Genomic DNA, 19,469 nt, shown 5'->3' with positions numbered 1-19,469 from the left:
CCAGGAGGGCCCCGCAGATGACTCATCTACGAGTTTCATTGAGAGTCACTCTGCTGTTGTTGCGACGTGTTTTTATTGCCTTGCGACTAAGCATGAAATTAGAAGACCTTACTTCGGTATAGCAGCTTCAAATAATACTGCGATCATCATGTAGTCAGAATTGGGGCAATGTCAAATGAAGATAAAAAGATAAGCCGCAGCTTTGTTGTTGAAGTTATGTTTGCATCATAAATTGTTTCACACAAACCTGAGTCAAATATCCTCTTGTTGTATTAAAGTCAGGCCTGGAGTCAATTGACACTTTTAGAAAGTGCTGCACTTTAATTTATATATGTGTCTCCCCTTGCCTTATTTTCCTCTGTGCTTTCAAACCGACTATTGAATATATAGAAAATCAAATAAAAGGTGAGATGCCCACTCGCCTTTCAGAAAAAAAAAATGTATTGGACTTATTTGCAGAAGGCCAGGGGCTGATATATAATTTGCATAAAGTGAGTTTTTAAAAGATGAAAAAATTGTTTGAATGGTTCTGAACTGCTGCATGGACATTGATGACACCTGGCTAACAGCGACAGTAAAAAAGCGAGATACAACCGCAGACAAGCTGAAACTCGCCTGAAGTACTGAGAGGGGGGGCTGACAGACAAGAGAGGTGAGGACGGGGAGCAGCTAGGAAAGACAGGAATGATTTTGTGTAATTTGCAAGGAGCAGTCTGTCGCAGATTGTGATCTGACATTCAGCACCTCACACACTGCTCTCCTGCGCATAACCGCAGGATCAGTGAACAAATCTGAACCAGATGCGTATGGGTTTTGGGACCCCCCAACATCAACCTGGCATGGACAGGTCTCTGCCTGAGTTATCTTGGTGGGGTCAGCAGTGCAGAGGGGACAACTTAAGTGGTTTCGCTGCACTTTTGCATGGGTCATTAGAAAGGAGAAGATGCTCCTGAGGTAGGAACTAGATACAGAGTTGGCTACAAGCCGGGGCCATGGAGCTTGAATGGACACACTTCAGATTTCTGTGTGGACTCCATAGGACTGGACAATCTCTCCCTGTCCTCAGTTGTGGCTGCAGGGCCTGGAAGAGCCGCTGCTTATCTGATAGATCCAGTAAGGGAACAGTTGATTGCCTGAAAGCAATGGGAAATGCCTTCCTTGCTCCCTCCCTCTTTCTGCCCTCCCTCCCTCCCTCTTTATTCCCTCACTTTTCCCCTCTTAGTTTCTTGAGCAGTGCCTCTCTACCTTTCTCTCCATATTTTTCTCCCCACTCCCTCCCTCCCTCCCTCTCCCTCCCCTCTTCTCCCTCTCTCTCTCTCTCCCTCTGCCCTGCTGAGTAGGTGGTTCCTTGATTGGTGTGAGTCTATATAGGAGGAGAGGCGCTCTAACAGGCTCAGAGTCTAGTGGTGCCCACTTGCCACACGTTCCCAATAGGACTACCTGTTTTTTTTTTCCTGTGTCTTCTCCTGAGAGGATTTACTTTCTTGTGACAGCATGACAGAGAGCAAGAGGAAAGATAAGAAAGGGAGAAAGAAGGGGGCTAAGAAAGGACAAAAGGAGAAAGAGGGCGATCCCACTACAGGTAAAAAAAAAAGTTAAAGGTGGTTTCAGTGTAACATTTTATGTATACATTTATGTGTGTGTGTGTGAGAGAGAGAGCGAGAGAGAGAGAGAGAGAGAGAGAACGAGAGAGACTTGGAGGAAAAAAGAGTGAGATTAAATTTGTGTTACTGTATCACGGAAGTGTAGGACAACGTTAGTATCCCCTTGGCTTGTCAAAGCTTTCCGCAAGGTTGTCATATGGATCGGTCTCCTAACGTGGACAGCGTGGACAGCGTGGACAGCGTGTAGAGGCACATCTGGTTTTGTCAGTTGTAAGGAAGTGAAATGATATGACTTGTGTACAAAATCAACTAAAAGTTTTAGTTTGAGCTAAACCAGCTCTGGGCTTCACAGAGCCAAAATACAGCTGTATCACAAGCTCTCTTAAAACTAATGACAACTATAACTTTGCTTTAAAGATTTTCGTTAATTCATGTCATGATTTTTAAAAATGTTATTGTGTTAAAAGAAAAAAGTGAGTTTGTTTTATCATAAGTAATGTTTGTCTAGCAGAAACAATATTTCATTACGTACTTTTTGACAGGGTTAATAATTCAACGGTTTAGTTGCGTTAATCTTAATTATAAGTATATGGTGAGTCATCCAATATGAAAGTCTGTCTTCACATTCGTTGGAAGCTACTTTGACATTGGGATAGTATGTGAGCTGCTTGTCTTTCAGAGTCACAAACGGGCAATATGCTTGCTCAGTGGTGGATCCTACAAGCCGCAACATGTTACTGTAGTTCGACCTCAGGTCATGGGGAAGCCCAACCCCCGTTTCAGTGACACTTTAAGGACAATACCATGATTTCCATTGGAGATGCTATGTGCCATTGTTGGTTTGATCAGATACTGTATCTTAGACAGCATCTCTTGATGTTGGTAGCCATTTTGTACCTCCTGTCAGGTTCCAACAGGGTTTTTTTTAAAGATGATTTCTATAATATTCTAGATATTTAAATTACTTTTCAGTTTAAACATGCATGCATGGTAGTCTGCTCTTGAATCATCATTTTCTTCGTTAAAATGAGATATCTCATTGATTCATCGCAAAAGTGGGAAAATGGGTAGCCTGTGTCAAGGTACATGCTTACCCATTGTAAAATGGAGCTTTGAAAGTAGGCCAAAATGATGACATCCTCATGAGTGATGCTTGTTGTGTCTGCACTAATGGTACTTCACTCACTGCATCAGGTGTGTTCTGGGCCTAAGGCTCTAAAATGGGTCATCCAAAACAAAAGGCGAAGATCCAAAACACCACTTTAAAAGACTGATAATATACCCACTCCTTCTCCTCCTCCTCTGATTTGGCTTTGATAAATGTTGCCAGCTAATTATCCACAGTGACATCACTTCATTGAGGATGTGATTTTATCAATATATCAAGTTCAAAAGAAGCAATTATTTGCAAATCTGGAATCAAGTCTGCACAAACACAAGTGCGGCTATGCATTATCAATGTACTAATTAAAATGAGTTGAATGAGTAGACGTACTGCATACTACTGCATCAGAACAGTATGCCAGCTTCCTGTGTCTATCTTTGTTGTATGTGCTTAGTTCAAAAGCTAATCATAGATCGTTTATCTTGCTAGCAGCTTTGCTGGATTGCTAACTGACAGTCGCAGCACAGTTTCATCCAAATGTAGTGAAATGTGCTAAAACTGACAAAGATTAGCGTCTGTCGTGCTGCTTGTTAGCTGTGAGGTATTAGATGGAGATGGCTTAAATAAATACTATGGGGGTTTTTTGACAATTTTCCCATTTGTTGCACAAAAATACTTCCAGTTACATTTAAGCTAGTTTGCCTCCCCGGACTGTAGTCTAATGTTATAAGCCTACCATTAGCCGCTTATTTCAGCCATCATTCTCCTCTCCTTCTGCTATCTCCACTATCTATTTTGCAAGGGCACAATAGCTGTATCCGTGGTTACCGTCCAAAATTATTGTGATTGGCTTAAAGAAATACAACAAACCAGAGCATTTTATCCCTCTGTACCGGAATGATCCAGACCTTTCTTCAGTGCTGTGGAGATGCCACGTGTGACTACATTTAAGCATATAAAGAAAAGGCAAATTACAAAGAATATAATATTTTTAAGCAACCAAAATGTTGTATTATCAATGTAATAGTTTACTGGGGACCCCTGGTTCGTCTCAGTGCTTCTAAACATCACTGCTTCTTTGTAGATTTTGATTACAGCCGGTCAAGTTGTATATGACTTTTTTTTTTTGTTGAGGTCGCTGATATGGCTGTCATGTACTTTCAATTTGTTTAATGCTATACAATTATTCAGCCTTCTTCAAGAGGTAACTCTAACTCAGCTTTTTGCAGTATGCTGCATGGTGGATGTTACCTTATACAATGTACTGTGTCTGTGTGTGCTTGTGTAGAAGAGGTGTGTCAAAATATAATTGTATGTAATCTAGCCAATAAGTGCTCTGCTGAAAATCAATCATGCATCACTGACATCCCTGGAACAGGACAGTATTGTCTTGTGTACCATATATTTCAGAAGTTTTCCACATTTAGTTAAGGTGATGATTTCACAGTAGGTTCCTCCTCTAAAACAGCCCTTTCATAGGCTATGATGTCTCCAGGATTTTGACCAGAAAGATTTAGGGAATTCTGCTGCTGCGATGTTACATGATGATTTCCTTTCAGGTCTCTTTTTTGAAAGGCCTGTGTATTGTGGCTGAAAGTTGACACTCTTTAAATAATGTTGCAGGACTTTTCTAATGGCCCAGAGTTAGAAAGGGAAAACTTATGCAGATCCCAACAGAGGCATTTATGCTACAATGCTGGATTTTGGGCTTACTTATTGGAAAGAAAATACCCTCAAGGGTTGGAAAAAACTGTGCAATTTTGGTGTCTTGTGAATAAGACAAGGAGAGCAAAATGCTACAGGCATTTCATCAAATCTGTCATCAATATAATACAAGATAAACGTCTTCAAGAAGTTAGAAATTCCCAGAGAGTCTGCCTAAACTTAACAAATATCCTTCTGCTTGTGGTGATTTTGTAATACATAAACCTTTATCATCCAACTTTTAAATTATGCCAAGACAAATCACAACAAGTTCCTTTCTGACTGGGTTTGCGTGCATTGTAATGCTGGTAATAATTATTTACGGAAGTGAAGAGTTGGCTCCTTCGTTTTTTGCCAGATGCTTTTTATGCTTTAACACCTACCACGCCTTTCTAATTGAAATAGAGCTACTTAAATTATTCAAGAACAAACTGTTTTATAGAGGCCAGTAGTCAGAGGAGGGGGTGATGAAATTTCAAACAAACCTCAGCTTCCAATTCAGGTATGATCTTGCTTCATATAATGACTCTTACAAAACTACTTTTTAGCGTGCTGGTTCAAACAACAACTGGAAACAGGAAAACTAATCAGAAGTCAGCTTCAACTGACCTATTCTTAAAGCGTTATAGTTCCTTTAAAATACCTTGAAATCAATGCAAATTTGTTTTGCAGTTCAGTAATAGTCTCAACACGGTTAATCAAAACCACAAATTAGTAAGCAAACAGAAGTGACTTGAAGGGTGGTTCTCAAAGAAAATGTTGAAACAAAGTATAACAAGCTTTTAATCTGAAAGTAATCTGCAGATGAAACTTTTGAAATTGCTGGTTTACCAACTAGCCTCCATATGATGTAGTGAGTACATGTTACTGTATGCGCTTTAGTTTTCTGTGCTGTTACAATGTTATCCATTTCTGCAATTACTTTGACAACAAATGCCCGTCGACCAATGTCAGTAGCCCAGGTTAGGAAGAGGGCAAATATAGTTTTAACCAATCCAAAAATCACTCCATCTGAAAGGGTATTACATATCTAGCAGAAACTGCGTAACATGTGCATCCTATTGGAGTCCTCACTATATATAATGTTAAAGTGTAATACAGTATTCAATCTGGTTTGATCTACCAACTCATGAGAAACATATGTCTTTGGTTTTCTTTCCCAAACCTGTATTTAACATCCTCTCTAGTGTGTGTGAGCTTATGTTTTGGAAACATCTGGCTACAGTGTTATACGGGGAAGTCAGTGAGACCCAGAAGGACCCAAGAAATGGGAAAATGGGTACCAAAACAGAAGAGCCGGGAGTGGCTGAAGGCTTGAAAGGCTATACTGGGGCCAGTAACTGCTAATGAAATAAGGACTATTAACAACCTTTTCACATGAAACAAAACAAACAAACTTCGAGTTGATAATGTTTTATTTAAATTGTCCATATATCTTGAGTAACATTATTTAATTAAAACCACAAACCACAGATAAGTTGATATGAAACGCAAAGGTAATTCATGCATACATAGTTTGCCATGGCCACTGCGACATCATATCTACATATGACATACATGTCCACCAAATGTGTTTGCAATAACACAAAGCATTCAGGAGATATGGCCTTTTTTGTAACATTAGCCCTGCCCTACAGCATTTAAGTACACTTTAAGGACCAGCTTTACCAAAGTTGTATGGGAAAGCAGAAATACGAAAAAGTAACTTTTTTCCGGCTTATTGGTCCAGAGATGTTCTCTACCAAATTTGATGATGATTGGTCAAAGGACTAGTGAGAAAAAATTATTTAGACACAATTAAAAAAATGGGCGTATGAATTTTGTTTCTGAGACTTATCATTCAAAAGTTAAAGGCCAAAATGTAAAGTTCTTTGTTATAGTGCCACCATCTGGCCAAATTGCACCAAATGTGACACAAAGCATGTCATTGGGTTCCCGGCAATACACCTGCCAAATGTGAAGTAGATTGGATGAATGGCTCATGAAAAGTGCGAAGGACACGCATAAAGACAGAGATTCTTTGCTTTATAGTTAGATGTCCTATTTTAGAACACATAGTCCAGATAACTGTATATGCATGAACATAGATGTTTACTTAAAAGTATTAAAAGTACTTGATTCTGAATATTCTAGCCCTACATTATCCTGAATATTCCCAAATCATTGGAAAACAAGTTTATAGTAAAAAACTGCAATATTGAGTTTGTTAACCAATGAAAAAAAGGCACAGTTTTTAACCTATTCTCTGGCAGGGGCAGGCAGAAATGCTCGGATTGTGGCCGATGGGTAATATTTTGGTTCAGCAAGTTCAGCAGTGACCAAATTAGAATAGCAGAACTGATTAAAGTCTGACATGCAGTCTTGGACTTCTTCATGTTTTACTGTCGCAGGCAAACACATAACATATGTTAATAATTAGAGTAAAAGAAACACTATTAGTCCGATGTCTGTAGAGTTTCGTAGAGGCAGAAGTAGAGTGTTTTGAGTCACATATAAACAATGTCGCAGATAATTATTTGGGGAAAGTTTCGTTGTGGTGGGAGGCTGTTGAAATGATCTCTTTGAACAGATGTTGGGTTACAGTGACTAGTGTGCTGCGTCTGAAGACCATTCCCACATGCAGAACCCATTTCTCGAGCGGTCTCACCATGTAATTTGTCTTTTGACAACGTGCAGTGAAGTGACATAACACCAGAGTAATCAGGGATACTTTGTCTAGAAGCGGAAACACAAAGGCATGCCTCAGATTCCTTTTGTAAGCTCCTGGAAGTAAAACTGAAATGTTAACTCAATAATACGAGCAAGGCATTGTTAATTCATCAAGTGACTTTGTTTTTGAACCCCTTTCCGGGCTGAGGTTTCCAACTGTTACCCAAGGCTTGAGCTGTTGACACGCCGGTTAGGCTTCTATTCTCAAATTTGGTTTTTATAGTCCATGTCTGCAGCTGCCCCTCTGCTTCAAAAAGAGAGAATCAGGCTGTTGTTGCTGCCTGATACTTTTTCCACTGGTGTAATTGAAAATGAGATAACCATTTGTCTCCAAGAAATTATTCTATTTCTAATGATAATCACTTGGTTTTCCTGTTGGAAAACACCCATTTTAAAAAGAACGTGCTTTATGTCAAATACAGTTGACTTGACTGTCATCAAATATCTACTCTATGATACTCTGTTTTTCACATATGCCATTCCAAACATGAGCAACTACTGTATATCACTGACCAAGCTGTCACAGTTTACTTTTTTACGATTTTTTAGCAGTTTATGGATTTTAAGAGGCATTTGTTTTGTTCATTTATGTTGTATTACACAGATGAAAGAGCTGTAAAGACATTATTTAACATGAACGAGAAGACTAATCTCTATGCTGTATAAAACATCTGTATCTCAAAGCTAGTGTGTCTGATGGACTCCTGTGTCTTCATTAGAACTGTATTCTGTAGATGGAGCAGACTCTCTTACACATCTGGCTCACTGGCTTGATGAGAAGTGCAGTCCTGTATATCTGTAACTTTTCCAGGCAAGGACAAAGCTTGTTTAATTTGCTTGGCAAGGACCAAATTTTGTCCAGGCGAAGTACAAAATATTCTTTCTATATGGTGCAACCTCATTCTTGCTAGTCTCTGACTATGAGTGACGAGGCTTTCCTCGGGCAGTACGCTGGGTTTATTCTGGCAGAGTTGAGTGTGTATGGAAATCCTGTAGAGTACATATGCAGATTTGAGAGCGTAGACTCTTACAAGTCATTAGATCATATTTTCATTAGATTCAAATGTATATTTTTTTCTTGTCAAAGTAAATTTTTTAACTTAAATGCAGCTCATGGAAATGTGTGATGAAGCTGCTTATCAAACACTGCACATACAGTATATTAATACCATGCAGTTACAAAACGCTGTCATTAAGTACAGTACAAATGATTCAGTGTTCAGCCAGCATAATGTGAAAAATAGGGGGATCAGTAGACCATAGAGCATTTTGCAGTCTGATCTTTATTTAACATCAAGTCCCATATAGCACATTACATTTGTTAAATAACAGAAAATGTTTAATGAAGAACATCTGGAGCATCAGGGGTCTCATGTTCGTATGGTCCTGCTGGGGGCTAAACAGACATTACTTGCAGTTGATTTGAAATGGTGATGCACAGTAAATGTGTAGCCTATATAATGTTATGACTTTCAGCAATTTCTTTACTTTTTTCTTTTTTTTTCTGTCCTAAACCCTTTTGGGACAGCGAAAAAATGACTAAATGCTGGGGCATTGGCAGCACACAGATCCATTCTTAAAATAAGCTCATTAAGGCACAAAGGCACATCCGCCTCATGTTAGATCTTTGTCTTTATTTTCCAAATGTCATAAATATCAACACTCACATTTTCCAACAGGAAGCTGTTCACAGATAAAAGTCCACTATCTTACCAGCTACAGAATAATTTTAGTAACAAATAGCTGCTATTGAACTAAGAATAGTTATGTTTCCATTGATCTGAGCTGTTTGTGAGCTATTTAAAATTTGACATTTCACTATCTGTGATTCCAGTGGAATTCAGCACAAAGACAGCTCTATTAGTATGTGGTATCAGGACTGTTGTGTAGACCAACTTAATCCAGTCCAAGCTAAGTCCAAGACCAGGTCCAGTCGAGTCCAAGTCAAGACCTAGTCAAAAGGCAGTTGAGACCAAGTCGAGACTGAGTCCTGAGCAAGTCGAGTCCTGTTCAACACCATAATAGGCAGTAGTGTCTCGTATGCATATACAGCATTGAGACTAAAGAGTTAAGATGGATGTATGAACAAGATTGATCTATCTGCTAACATCAAACTAACCAATGTATAAAGTTTAGGCAACGTTCTGTACAGCTGATCCGGAATCAGCAGCCAAGAACAACTTCAGTAGTTCTCAATAGCCCAGTCCAGACTAAAGTACTAGAGCCCTATGGGACATTCAGTATTGTATGTGGTAGTCAATATTGTGGGATATCAAGCCTGCTTATAATGAGAGTTACTTTTTGTATTCTGATAAATTGGTGCCCCTTAAATTGGACATGCCAATGCTGCTTGAATAATATTTAAGAAATCAATATTATTAAAAAAGCAGTAAACATCAAAGGTCTTCAGCGCTGTCAGTGATCCCTCTAAGATTCTTAAGACTATACATTTCTAAAACAATATAGACATCATTTTTTTCCAACTTTATTATTCGATGCCCATCACGTGAATGCAACCATCACTCCACATCAGAATGATTTTTGCATGAATACATTTTGAAAGTGTTGAAAATTGTTAAAATACTTATTAAAAATGTGTACAAAACTGTACAATGAAGTATTATGTGGGCATGACTTTACCACGCCATAGACTGTGTGGGTTGTAGCTGCTACAGTAGTGTGCCAGTCACACGTCACATTAAATCAAAGACCGCTTATGATGATTGATTGTGAGAAAAATAATACAAATAGTCCTTTTTTTTTTTCTAGATTTGGGTCCAAAAAGAATCAAATGCAGGTAGTGACAGTGGCAACGTTGAAATTGTAGTGAGAAAATACCATTTTAGACCCAACGTAGCCCAAAATCAATCACTGCTGGCCACTTACGTCCACAAAGAGATGAACAATGCAGCAATATTAAGGTTTTTCTTTCCGTGCAGACGTGTCACCTTTTTGAGGTCAGTGAAGTGGGACAGTCTCTCAAAAAAGGGGACGACGGGATAATTTTGGTGCACCTCAATGTTTAAATGAAATAATTACCTAAGTATACTTTACTTTGCTTGTCATGCTTTGTTTGCCTGAGGTGATGCAGCGCAAACTGCTCAGGACTACTCAGTTAAGCATATGCATGAAATTGTGAACGTTACACATGCTGAGAGAGTGTGTTTGTGTGTAAGATAGAGAAAGAGTGAGAAGGAGAGAGAGAGAGAGAGAGAGAGAGAGAGAGAGAGAGAGAGAGAGAGAGAGAGAGAGAGAGAGAGAGAGAGCGATAGAGAGAGAGGGGGGGGGGCATCTTGGCCAGCCCCTGGTTGACCCTTGTTCACCCCTTCTCTCTTGCTCCGCCCTGGATGAGTTTTCTCCTAAACATGTGTGCAGCTGTCAGCTGGCAAGTGTTTGTGTGAGTGTGTGTCTTGTGTGCATCTTTGTGTGCGTTTCATTTTTTTTCACATCAAATAATTAAGGAAAACAGATTAATATATAACGTGTGTGTGTGTGTGTGTGTGTGTGTGTGTGTGTGTGTGTGTGTGTGTGTGTGTGTGTGTGTGTGTGTGTGTGTGTCACATAATAAACGCTGCTGTATAACATACGAACATAGCTTAGCAGCATAGTACTGTAGCAGATGAAAGATTTATGATAAAAAGATTTTTCTGTTGATGTTGCCATCACAGCAAACTAGTTATTATAGTGTCAACCTTTTATCTTCTTATTTACCAGTTGCCTTTAATTGCACATACGTTTGTGGTTGTGAATGTTCTTCATCAGCTTGTGGATGTTTGCAAAATATTGCTTCAGGTGTTTCTCTATCAGCAAAGCCAAAGTGAAATTCAGCATGTTTATTAGTCTGAGGCAAGTTGATAATGTCTCTAGTGACAACATCTGGTGGTCACATGAGAGAGTTGTTGGCTCGGTCCATAGAGATGTTGATTGGCTCTACTATTCTTCTTTGTCTCGGTGTTTCGCCTAAAACATGGACACACACAAACATAAACCAATTGTGCAAACCAAACTATAAGCAAGTTTGTGTCTATATATAGCTGTCACTAACGTTGACTTTTTCTCTTTGTCTCCTTCTAGCTGCTGCTCCAAAGTTAAAACCGATGAAGATTCCAATAATAGTGGACGAGGGAAGAAAGCTCATAGTAAAGTGTGAGGCCACAGGGAACCCTCTCCCCACCTACAGATGGTTCAAAGATGGCAACGAGCTGAAGAAAAGCAAAAAAGTCAGGATACGGAACAGCCAGTGAGTCACCCATGTCCTGTAAACCTAAAACACAAACAGTGTAAGATGAAATGAGACAGAGGTACTTCAACAGTGCTATTATCAGCATCAGTTTTTCAGAAAACTGCAGTTTGAAACTAATTTCAAAATCAATATAAATACAGAAATTGAATGAAAACATTGATTTAATGTTTGGGTTTACCAAGACCTACTGTTTATTGAAATGTAATGTAATGATTTATTCAAAATTAAGCCAATTTACCATCCCCCTTATGCCTATGTATCTTTCTCATACAAATAAAAAGTGAGAGGCAAGTTACCACATTTACATTTGCCTTGTAGAGTGCAACCACTGGCTAATATTTGCTAACTTTAGCCTAGACAATTACCCTGTGTATAACTGATCTTAAAGGGTCATTGTTAAACATCTGAGTGATTTAATCACTAGAGTAAAACTGCCTATGTCCCACAGTATCTTTGCACAGTTGTTTTTTCCTGTTATGGTCCTGTTCCATGGATGTTTTTTTTATATATAAGAACTGGATATAAGACATAAGATAAGTTGGTGCCCATTCAAGGGAATAAAATGTACTCAGCGAAACTAGTTTTCTCTATTCCTGGTTTGCTGCTAAGTTACCTTTAGTACTATTTCTGGGGGGGCAACAGTAGATTTTTTTTTAAATGTTGCAGTTCCACAAGTGGCCAGTGGGGCAAATTAGCAGGGTTCTGAGGCGCCACCATATTTAGGTCTCTTAATACATCCATGGTCCTGTAACACTCTCTAACAGTCAGGTCGGCTGATGATATAGATCTAATTAAAGAAACTGACTCAAGATAATATCTAAAACGTTTTGGTTGTTTGGCATTTTTAGGAGAAAATACCCAATGGCCTATGTACTGTAGATAATATTGTAGTAAAGCCTCCTTCTGATGTAAAGATATTGACATGGGCTCTAAAACCAACCACCCCTTTTATGATACAGAACCCTAAGTAACACTTGGTCCTGTGCTTTATTATTGTAAGCATATCCCTACCAAAGCAAAGAGTTGTTGCCATGCTGCCGCTTGCCCTGTTGTCTGCCTCTCTGTCCCCCATGTTTCCACTTGTTGCGTTTCCATGCTATTTCCTCTATGCCCTGATTCCCCTGACTCAGCTGTGCACTCGTTGTCTCCCACAGGAAAAACTCCAGAGTCCAGATCAGCAGAGCGAAACTGGAGGATTCTGGGAATTACACATGTGTGGTGGAGAACCCGCTGGGAAAGGACAACTCCACTGGCACTGTTAATGTCCAAAGCAGTAAGTATTGACTCCTAAGCAACAAGTGAAGTGGCACAGATGCACGTTGTCGATGTTGTTATGGCTGCTCTCTCGCCAAAACGAGAGATGAAAAGGAGCCGTCGCAAACAGGCATGTAACAACGGTAACACGCATGAAGAGCAACTGTCCACACATGTGGCTGCGGCCCCATTAATCAGCGGAGCAGTAAATTGTACTCGCAGATGAATGGAATTTAAATGAAATGTATGGTGTTGATCTCTGTTTTTTTTTCATTCACTGCAGTCAATGTGAATGGGATGTGAATGTCCCACAAAACTACGCTACACAGCGCCTTCAACCATCAGCAAAAGCAGGAGACTATAAAATGTAAAACATAGCTTGATATGAAATATGAAAGTTGTAAAAAAAAAAAAGAGTTCTGATTATATGATAGAATCTAACAGGCACGATCAGTAGTGGTGTGTGTATGTGCATTGCTGGGTTTTGCAAAGTACTGTAGCAGATGAAAGAGTTTTGATAACAGCTGCTTCCATTTGGTGGGGTGGTGAGTTTGTGTTTGTGCCAAGCAGTGCGGGTAGTGAGTGTGTGGCTGCTGTGGGTAGCTTGTTGTCAGAGTGGATAGAGCCAAGACCTTACAGAGCAGATATAATTAATGTAGTTTTGCTTCGGCCTCCATCAAGGAAAGGCTTGTCGTTATCTGGTTCTGGACACATATGAGTCAGAAACTGGATGTTCACCTGGATGCGCTATCTGAAAAACACTAAGTTATATCTCAAGACTTTGAGGAGGTGCAGACAACAGGCTGTGACATTGAGCAGAGTCAGTGCAGATTTTTATCAAAACCTAACACACGTGACATCACGCTGTAGTCATGCTGTAGCAGGTGAACCATGTCTGAGACTCATATATTCACTGTGCTTTCACTGCTTTTGGATATTCGGAAGATAAAGTGGTGCCATGGGAGACTCCTTGCACCGCACCAGAGAGGAGATACTCTCATTTACATTGCTGACCTTGACAGCGGGATGATTTCTGTAGACATCCCACACACTGGCATGAGAGGTATAGCTGGTAGGGATAGGGGAGGGACTGGAGTTTAGCCATCACTCAATGTCCTTGTATTCACATTCAGGCACAGCGATCACTCCCCCTTCTGTCTTTATATTTGTCAAGGCCACCTTTTAGCGCTATTGTTTATGGTTAGCAGACTTAAGCTGAGCTGCGTTATTAGAGTAGCAGCTCTTTTCAGACAAAGAAAGGGCCCATTGTGTTTGAAAACACAAAGATTCTCAGTGGTTTCAACATGCAAGTTTGATCTCCAGCAAACCATTGTTCAGAAAAGAAGTCATCCATCTTATATTTAAATGGGGCTGCACGTGGCCTCTTTTTTTATTTTTCCTGACATCTAAAAAGCTTTGGTTGAGTTTTATAGCCGGATCATGTGACTTACAGCTTACTGTACGCTTGGTATGACACTTGGCTTGATTCCAGAGCGATGATACAGTTATTTTCACTCATGAGCGTGTCATTTTTAAAGGGGTCACTGATGCAGCATTCAAGGCCCCAGACATACTGCGCTGACATTTATGAAAAATTAAACAGTAATCACTGAGTCATATTTAATTGCAATTAAATAAAATAGGTTAAGTCGTGCTGTACATCCTGCAGAGGTCAGGGGAATCCCTGGGGGTAGCACCTGTTTGCCTGAGTGTTTAATGAAAGCTTATGAACATGTGACTGGTGGCCCATGAAACTCTATATGATCCTAGCAGGCAAAAATGCTTGTAATTTAACAATATCAGAGAAAATATAATAATGGAAAGCAGTGAACAAGTGGGCTGAGACTTATAGTAGCTACAGTAGATAAGACATGACTGAGCAATGAATAGGGACAAATAGTTAAAGCTGATGTTAAAGGGAAGGGGACGTGCTCATTTTCAGGTTCATACCTGTAATTTGGGTTTCTACTAGAACATGAAACATGCTTTAATGTACAAAAAAAACCCATTATTTTTCTCATGCTGTCTGTTTGAATATACATGTGATCACCCTCTGTAATGAAAGGCTCCGTTTTAGCGCCAGTCTCTCTAAGACCCCCTCCCCCAAAAAGCCTGAGGTCTGCTCCGATTGGTCAGCATTTCTGCATTTCAGTGTTTTTGTACCGTCATTCCACAGGGAATAGCTGTAATGACACTGTAGCAATACTATCTACCTATATAAAGTATAGTGTGGATTGAGCATTTTGAATCTATCAGTATTTATATATTCACTCGAACAGCCTAACCAGGGACAAGGACTGCAAATTAGCTATAACTAGAAGTCCTACATACACTGCATCAGTTGCACTTTATTACCTTTATAAAATACCTTTAAAACAGTGTATATTTGTACCCATTGGCAAACATTTTTGCACATTTTTGTGTGTTCTTTGCGCGGCTGTCTGTTAGAACTACCTTAAATTACACCTGGATATTCAAACAATGGCATCACTGTATGTCCTATCATGTGCTGTGATCATCAGATGTCTGTCTCTGTGTGTTTTTATTTGTGTATGTGCGAATTTGCCTGTTCACTGTTCAATAAAAAAAGTCCCATTGTGTTAGAGCAGCACGCCTAGTTCCGTCATGCTTCAGGGGAGAAGGCAAGACAGGGCGAATCAGGGGTGGTATGTCCATGGGCAGGGGGAGGGCTTCACTGGAACTACGTGTGTCAATAAAAGGAAATGGCAGCAAACTGAGCATGTTGCTGTGATTGTCACATGCTGACGATAGGCTGAGGTGAAGGAGGGGAAGACACATTTGCGTTTGCAGACAATAATGGCTTCTCTCTGCCTTTTGAAACAGGTTGGATTTAAAAACATCAGTTTGAGCCAAATGTGCTATTTGCTTGATTTTGAGGGCACATTTAGACCAAAAACTGCTTTTCATCCTAAGGTCATAAAAGAAATGGCTATTGTGTTAAAGGGCTGCAGTGGAGTATGCTTGCCTGCTGCAGTATGTTGCCGAAACAGCGTGTAGCCGCAGTATTATCTGTGTATATGTGCCTTCCAGGGAGGGAGAGCAAGGGGAGGGGTGCAGATGTAGATGGACAGAGAGAGAAAAAAGAAGAAGAGAGCGTGAATAAAGGAGGAGGATGGGGGTAGGGGGGTACAAAATGAGGGAATGCATGACAGGAAGCAGACAAAGACATTAGGGAAGAGAACGAGAGGGGGGATACAGCCAGAGGAAAGAGAGGCAGACAGTGAGGGAGAGAGAGAGAGAAGTATGAAGAGGAGGAAGACAGAGGAGACATTCACACCCATTTTAGAATGCAGTTAGCTCTTGCTAGCTTTGTCCAAGGCACCTACTGTATTTGATGTCTACAGTCAGGTGCCAGAGCACAGGCTTTTTCTGCCTGTGCTATGCCAAGCAGGCTAACACTGCGAGAACCCTACTTCACCAGTGCAGTAGTATGTGAGGAAAATTATGAATAATCAGATATACAGGCTTTTGTACTGGCTTGCACGGACAGAAAAGTGAGCAATAACGACCATATACAATAATGTCAAACAACAGCGTCATTGTAACCCAGAGAGACAGAGAGACAGAGAGAGAGAGAGAAGAGAGAGAAGAGAGATAGAGAGAGAGAGAGAGCGAGAGAGAGAGAGAGAGAGAGAGAGAGAGAGAGAGAGAGAGAGAGAGAGAGAGAGCACATGGCTGTGCCTGCCTGCTGCCTGTTCTGGTGAAGGCAGACTTTGGGAAACCATCACTCAGCTCCACCACATGGTGAATATAGGCCACCACAAGCTCAGCAGCTCTCACAAACCCCTGCACAGATCTGATTCGTTGTTGTGTTTGTGTGAGATTGGGTTTTTTTAAATTATTATGTATCAGTTTATTTTTTTCCATTATTTAAGCGGCAGGGGATCTTTTTACATTTTAATTTTTGTCAGTCATTAGTAGTTCACTTATACAATTTCAGCTGTACCAAACACAGCAAAACAGTTTATCAACAAGTTTGAACATACTTTGAGCTGAGGATATGCATAGCATCAATTACACAAGGAGTGCCACACAAACCTGACACGTAGCCCTGAGGTGTGATGAAATTCAACAAAACATTCCATAAAAAGCGATAGCTCCACTTACAGTAGTATAAAATGCATCATATAATGTGCTATGTGGAGGGGTAGAATCACTGCCGCTTGCCATAAAAAGCAAAAACATATCAGCCGTGATTATTGATACGAGACATAACAGCTGGTCATTACTCAGGCCAGCCAACCCATATCAGTATTTGTGTAGCAAGACAAATGGGACGCCCTTGTACGTTTGAGCCGAGACATGGAACATGATGTGCAAATTGCCCTTGGGTGGAAAAAAAATACCCGGTGTCTTGAAGGCTGGACCTAAATTCAAAGTAAACCCCTTATGCATTTTAAAGCATGCAGTACATTTTGGCTTCATGCCAGCCATGCAGCGCGCCAATAACGTTGAATGATTGGACCTACGTGGGGATTTCACTCATGTCTTTTTGTTTGACCGGTAGAAGAGAAACACACGCTGTCAGCCGAATGAGTGCCAGTTACTGTGCAATTTATTCAGCACAGATGGTTGGATGTTCTGCTGAGTTGAACATTTAAGTTGCTTGTTATCAATGTTTCAGGCTTAAGGCTCATTTTAATACTCTCTCTTTCTCTGTGGCTGCGTTTTAGCTGCTTTGGAAACATGACATCAATCAGTGGAGCAACTTTTACATTCTTTTCTGAATCCACAAGATTTCCCTCCCTGTTTTATTGTTTGTATTTTGCCAACTACGTGACAGAATGCATAAGAGTGCACAGCATGTCTGTGAGGTTGTGTGTGTCTCCTGGTGGTCTGGAATATCAAATGTCCCTTTTAGCAGTTTCTGTAACAATTGCTGCCTTTTCAAGAGTGGTGTTTCCAGCCTTATACCCAACCCCCAGTGTAGAGGACCAGGGACCATTTGTTGTCCACTTGGTCTGACCTCTACCCTGTAATCAGTCTGGCATGGTAAGACCTGCTGGCCTTCTGCAGAACGGTGTAGTATATCATCGACTGTTTTCTATAAGGCCAGTGTGAAGGAGCACTAGTCAAAGTTTGCTTGGCTCCACGTGGCTTCAGATTAAGGCCTCCCATTATCCTACAGGCTGCTGTGTTGTGATAAGCGCTTGTGAGGCAGCCATGTGTCTGCAGGCTGCAGGTCACATCCTTGGGGGGTGCTGTGCGCAGCTCCACTGAGAGAGTGTGTGAGCGTCCAGGAATGTGTTGATGGAAATCACAGCTGAACATATGATTGCTCCAACCTCAGCAGTCATGCTGGGGCCCACCAGCAACAATTTCGCGCATGCATGCACGCAGGCCCACACACACACGCACATATGTGCACACGCACATATGTACACACACCTTTAGCATATCATCCAGCTACAGAAAGAATCTGATGTGATATCTCAATTTAAAGTTATTTTATCGATGCATACCTTTAAAGAATAAAAGAATGGTTCTGATTGGTAGTGATTTGGCACTACAGTGCTGTGCTCTGGATGGACCTAAAGTATGCCGGAAAATCAGACCAACAGCAGGAAGTGATAAAGCATCAGAACATGTCACACTTTTGGTAAGCAGTAAACTCACCAAAACGTCATAGAAGCGTGCTTCACATACTGCATTTGCAGCTATAAAAGTCATATATTTCAAATTAAGCTCAGTTTTCAAAGCAGATGTGTAAGACTCCAGATGATCCTGAGTAAAATATGGATTTTCTTGTCAATGATTTAAACCTACTCTAATTATTTTTTAGTATAGTTTTAGTGAAACGCAGAGCTTTTAGACGCCTAGACAGATGAAGTCATGTCCTGTAGTCGTTTTTTTCCTCATACTTGCTGAAGGTACTCAGGGGCACACAAGAGAAAAAGCATCAATTGATGTTGTGATACACTTTGACTTTGACTCATCTTGTGTGATTCACTAACACTGTAGCCTCGTTTTTTAACAATGAATATTTAACGTTACAGAGAACATGATCTAACACAAATAAACACCAGACAAAAAAACTCCCAGAGCCTTTTTATGTTTTCTCCCAGTAATTTATCATATCAGTCCTACGTAAGTGAAGTGAGGCATTACAGTAAGCACTACTTTGAACTGGATAAACAAAAACTTCCTTCATTCCTTCTATGTCTCTATTTAGCCAGCATAGTAAAAACAAAACTTACTCACTCTTACTACGCAAGCGACAACATAAACTCATCAAATGACGCTAAAGGATGTTAGTTGTGGTTGCGGATGAATGCAGAGTATCTGTACACCAGTCAATTGTATTGATTAGTGGGTAAGCAGCAGCAGCAGCCATGTCTGAGAGGAACAGGCTTTCACATCTGCCAAGCGTTCTGTATTTACAGGCCACTGGAGAACAGCTTGTCAGGTTCTGTGGATCAAGCGGCTGTGCAATTAGTCATGCCTACTTTTTCAAAATTATCCTCAGTCCTGGGGTCTGGACAGGCATTCCTCCGAGGTGGCGGTCTGATTGCACCAGGATCTCAGCTCTTGATCCAGTTTATGCTCTGTGGAGCAAATAGGATGTTGTAATATAAAAGACGCACACAGCACGAAAAAAAAAATGTTCTTAGCATGGACACTGTGGTTTTGAGATGCTGCTGTATATGTGTGTCATTTAAGGAATTGATCCTGATCTTGCCATTTGGAAGCATAACAACAAAGTATCTGAACAAGTTGCTGTGACCTTCATTGCCAAGTTCTGCATAGTATTCATAACAACCTGCAGGCAAATTTTATCCAAGAGATTCATGTTGCTCTAGTTTACAAGTGTTTAAAAAAAATGGTTTAT

The 19,469-nt window shown here is 40.4% G+C and overlaps 1 protein-coding gene across 3 annotated transcripts in view; it reads left to right on the top strand.

Moving 5' to 3' along the window:
- Positions 1-1,426: 1,426 nt before the first annotated feature.
- nrg2a (neuregulin 2a) overlaps positions 1,427-19,469 on the top strand; it is a 54,516-nt gene continuing 36,473 nt past the window's right edge. For all 3 annotated transcript variants that reach the window (XM_083927495.1, XM_083927493.1, XM_083927494.1), the window contains exons 1-3: positions 1,427-1,582; positions 11,197-11,362; positions 12,520-12,638. In XM_083927495.1, the coding sequence (XP_083783621.1) occupies positions 1,495-1,582; positions 11,197-11,362; positions 12,520-12,638 (373 nt within the window). In that variant the 5' untranslated portion in view covers positions 1,427-1,494. The remainder of the gene's footprint in view (positions 1,583-11,196; positions 11,363-12,519; positions 12,639-19,469) is intronic.

Source organism: Echiichthys vipera (genome assembly GCF_963691815.1).
Source record: "Echiichthys vipera genome assembly, chromosome: 14".
Taxonomy (NCBI): Eukaryota; Metazoa; Chordata; class Actinopteri; order Perciformes; family Trachinidae; genus Echiichthys; species Echiichthys vipera.
The sequence above is the reverse complement of the archived record's forward strand: the minus strand, read 5'-3'. Positions and strand labels throughout refer to the sequence as shown.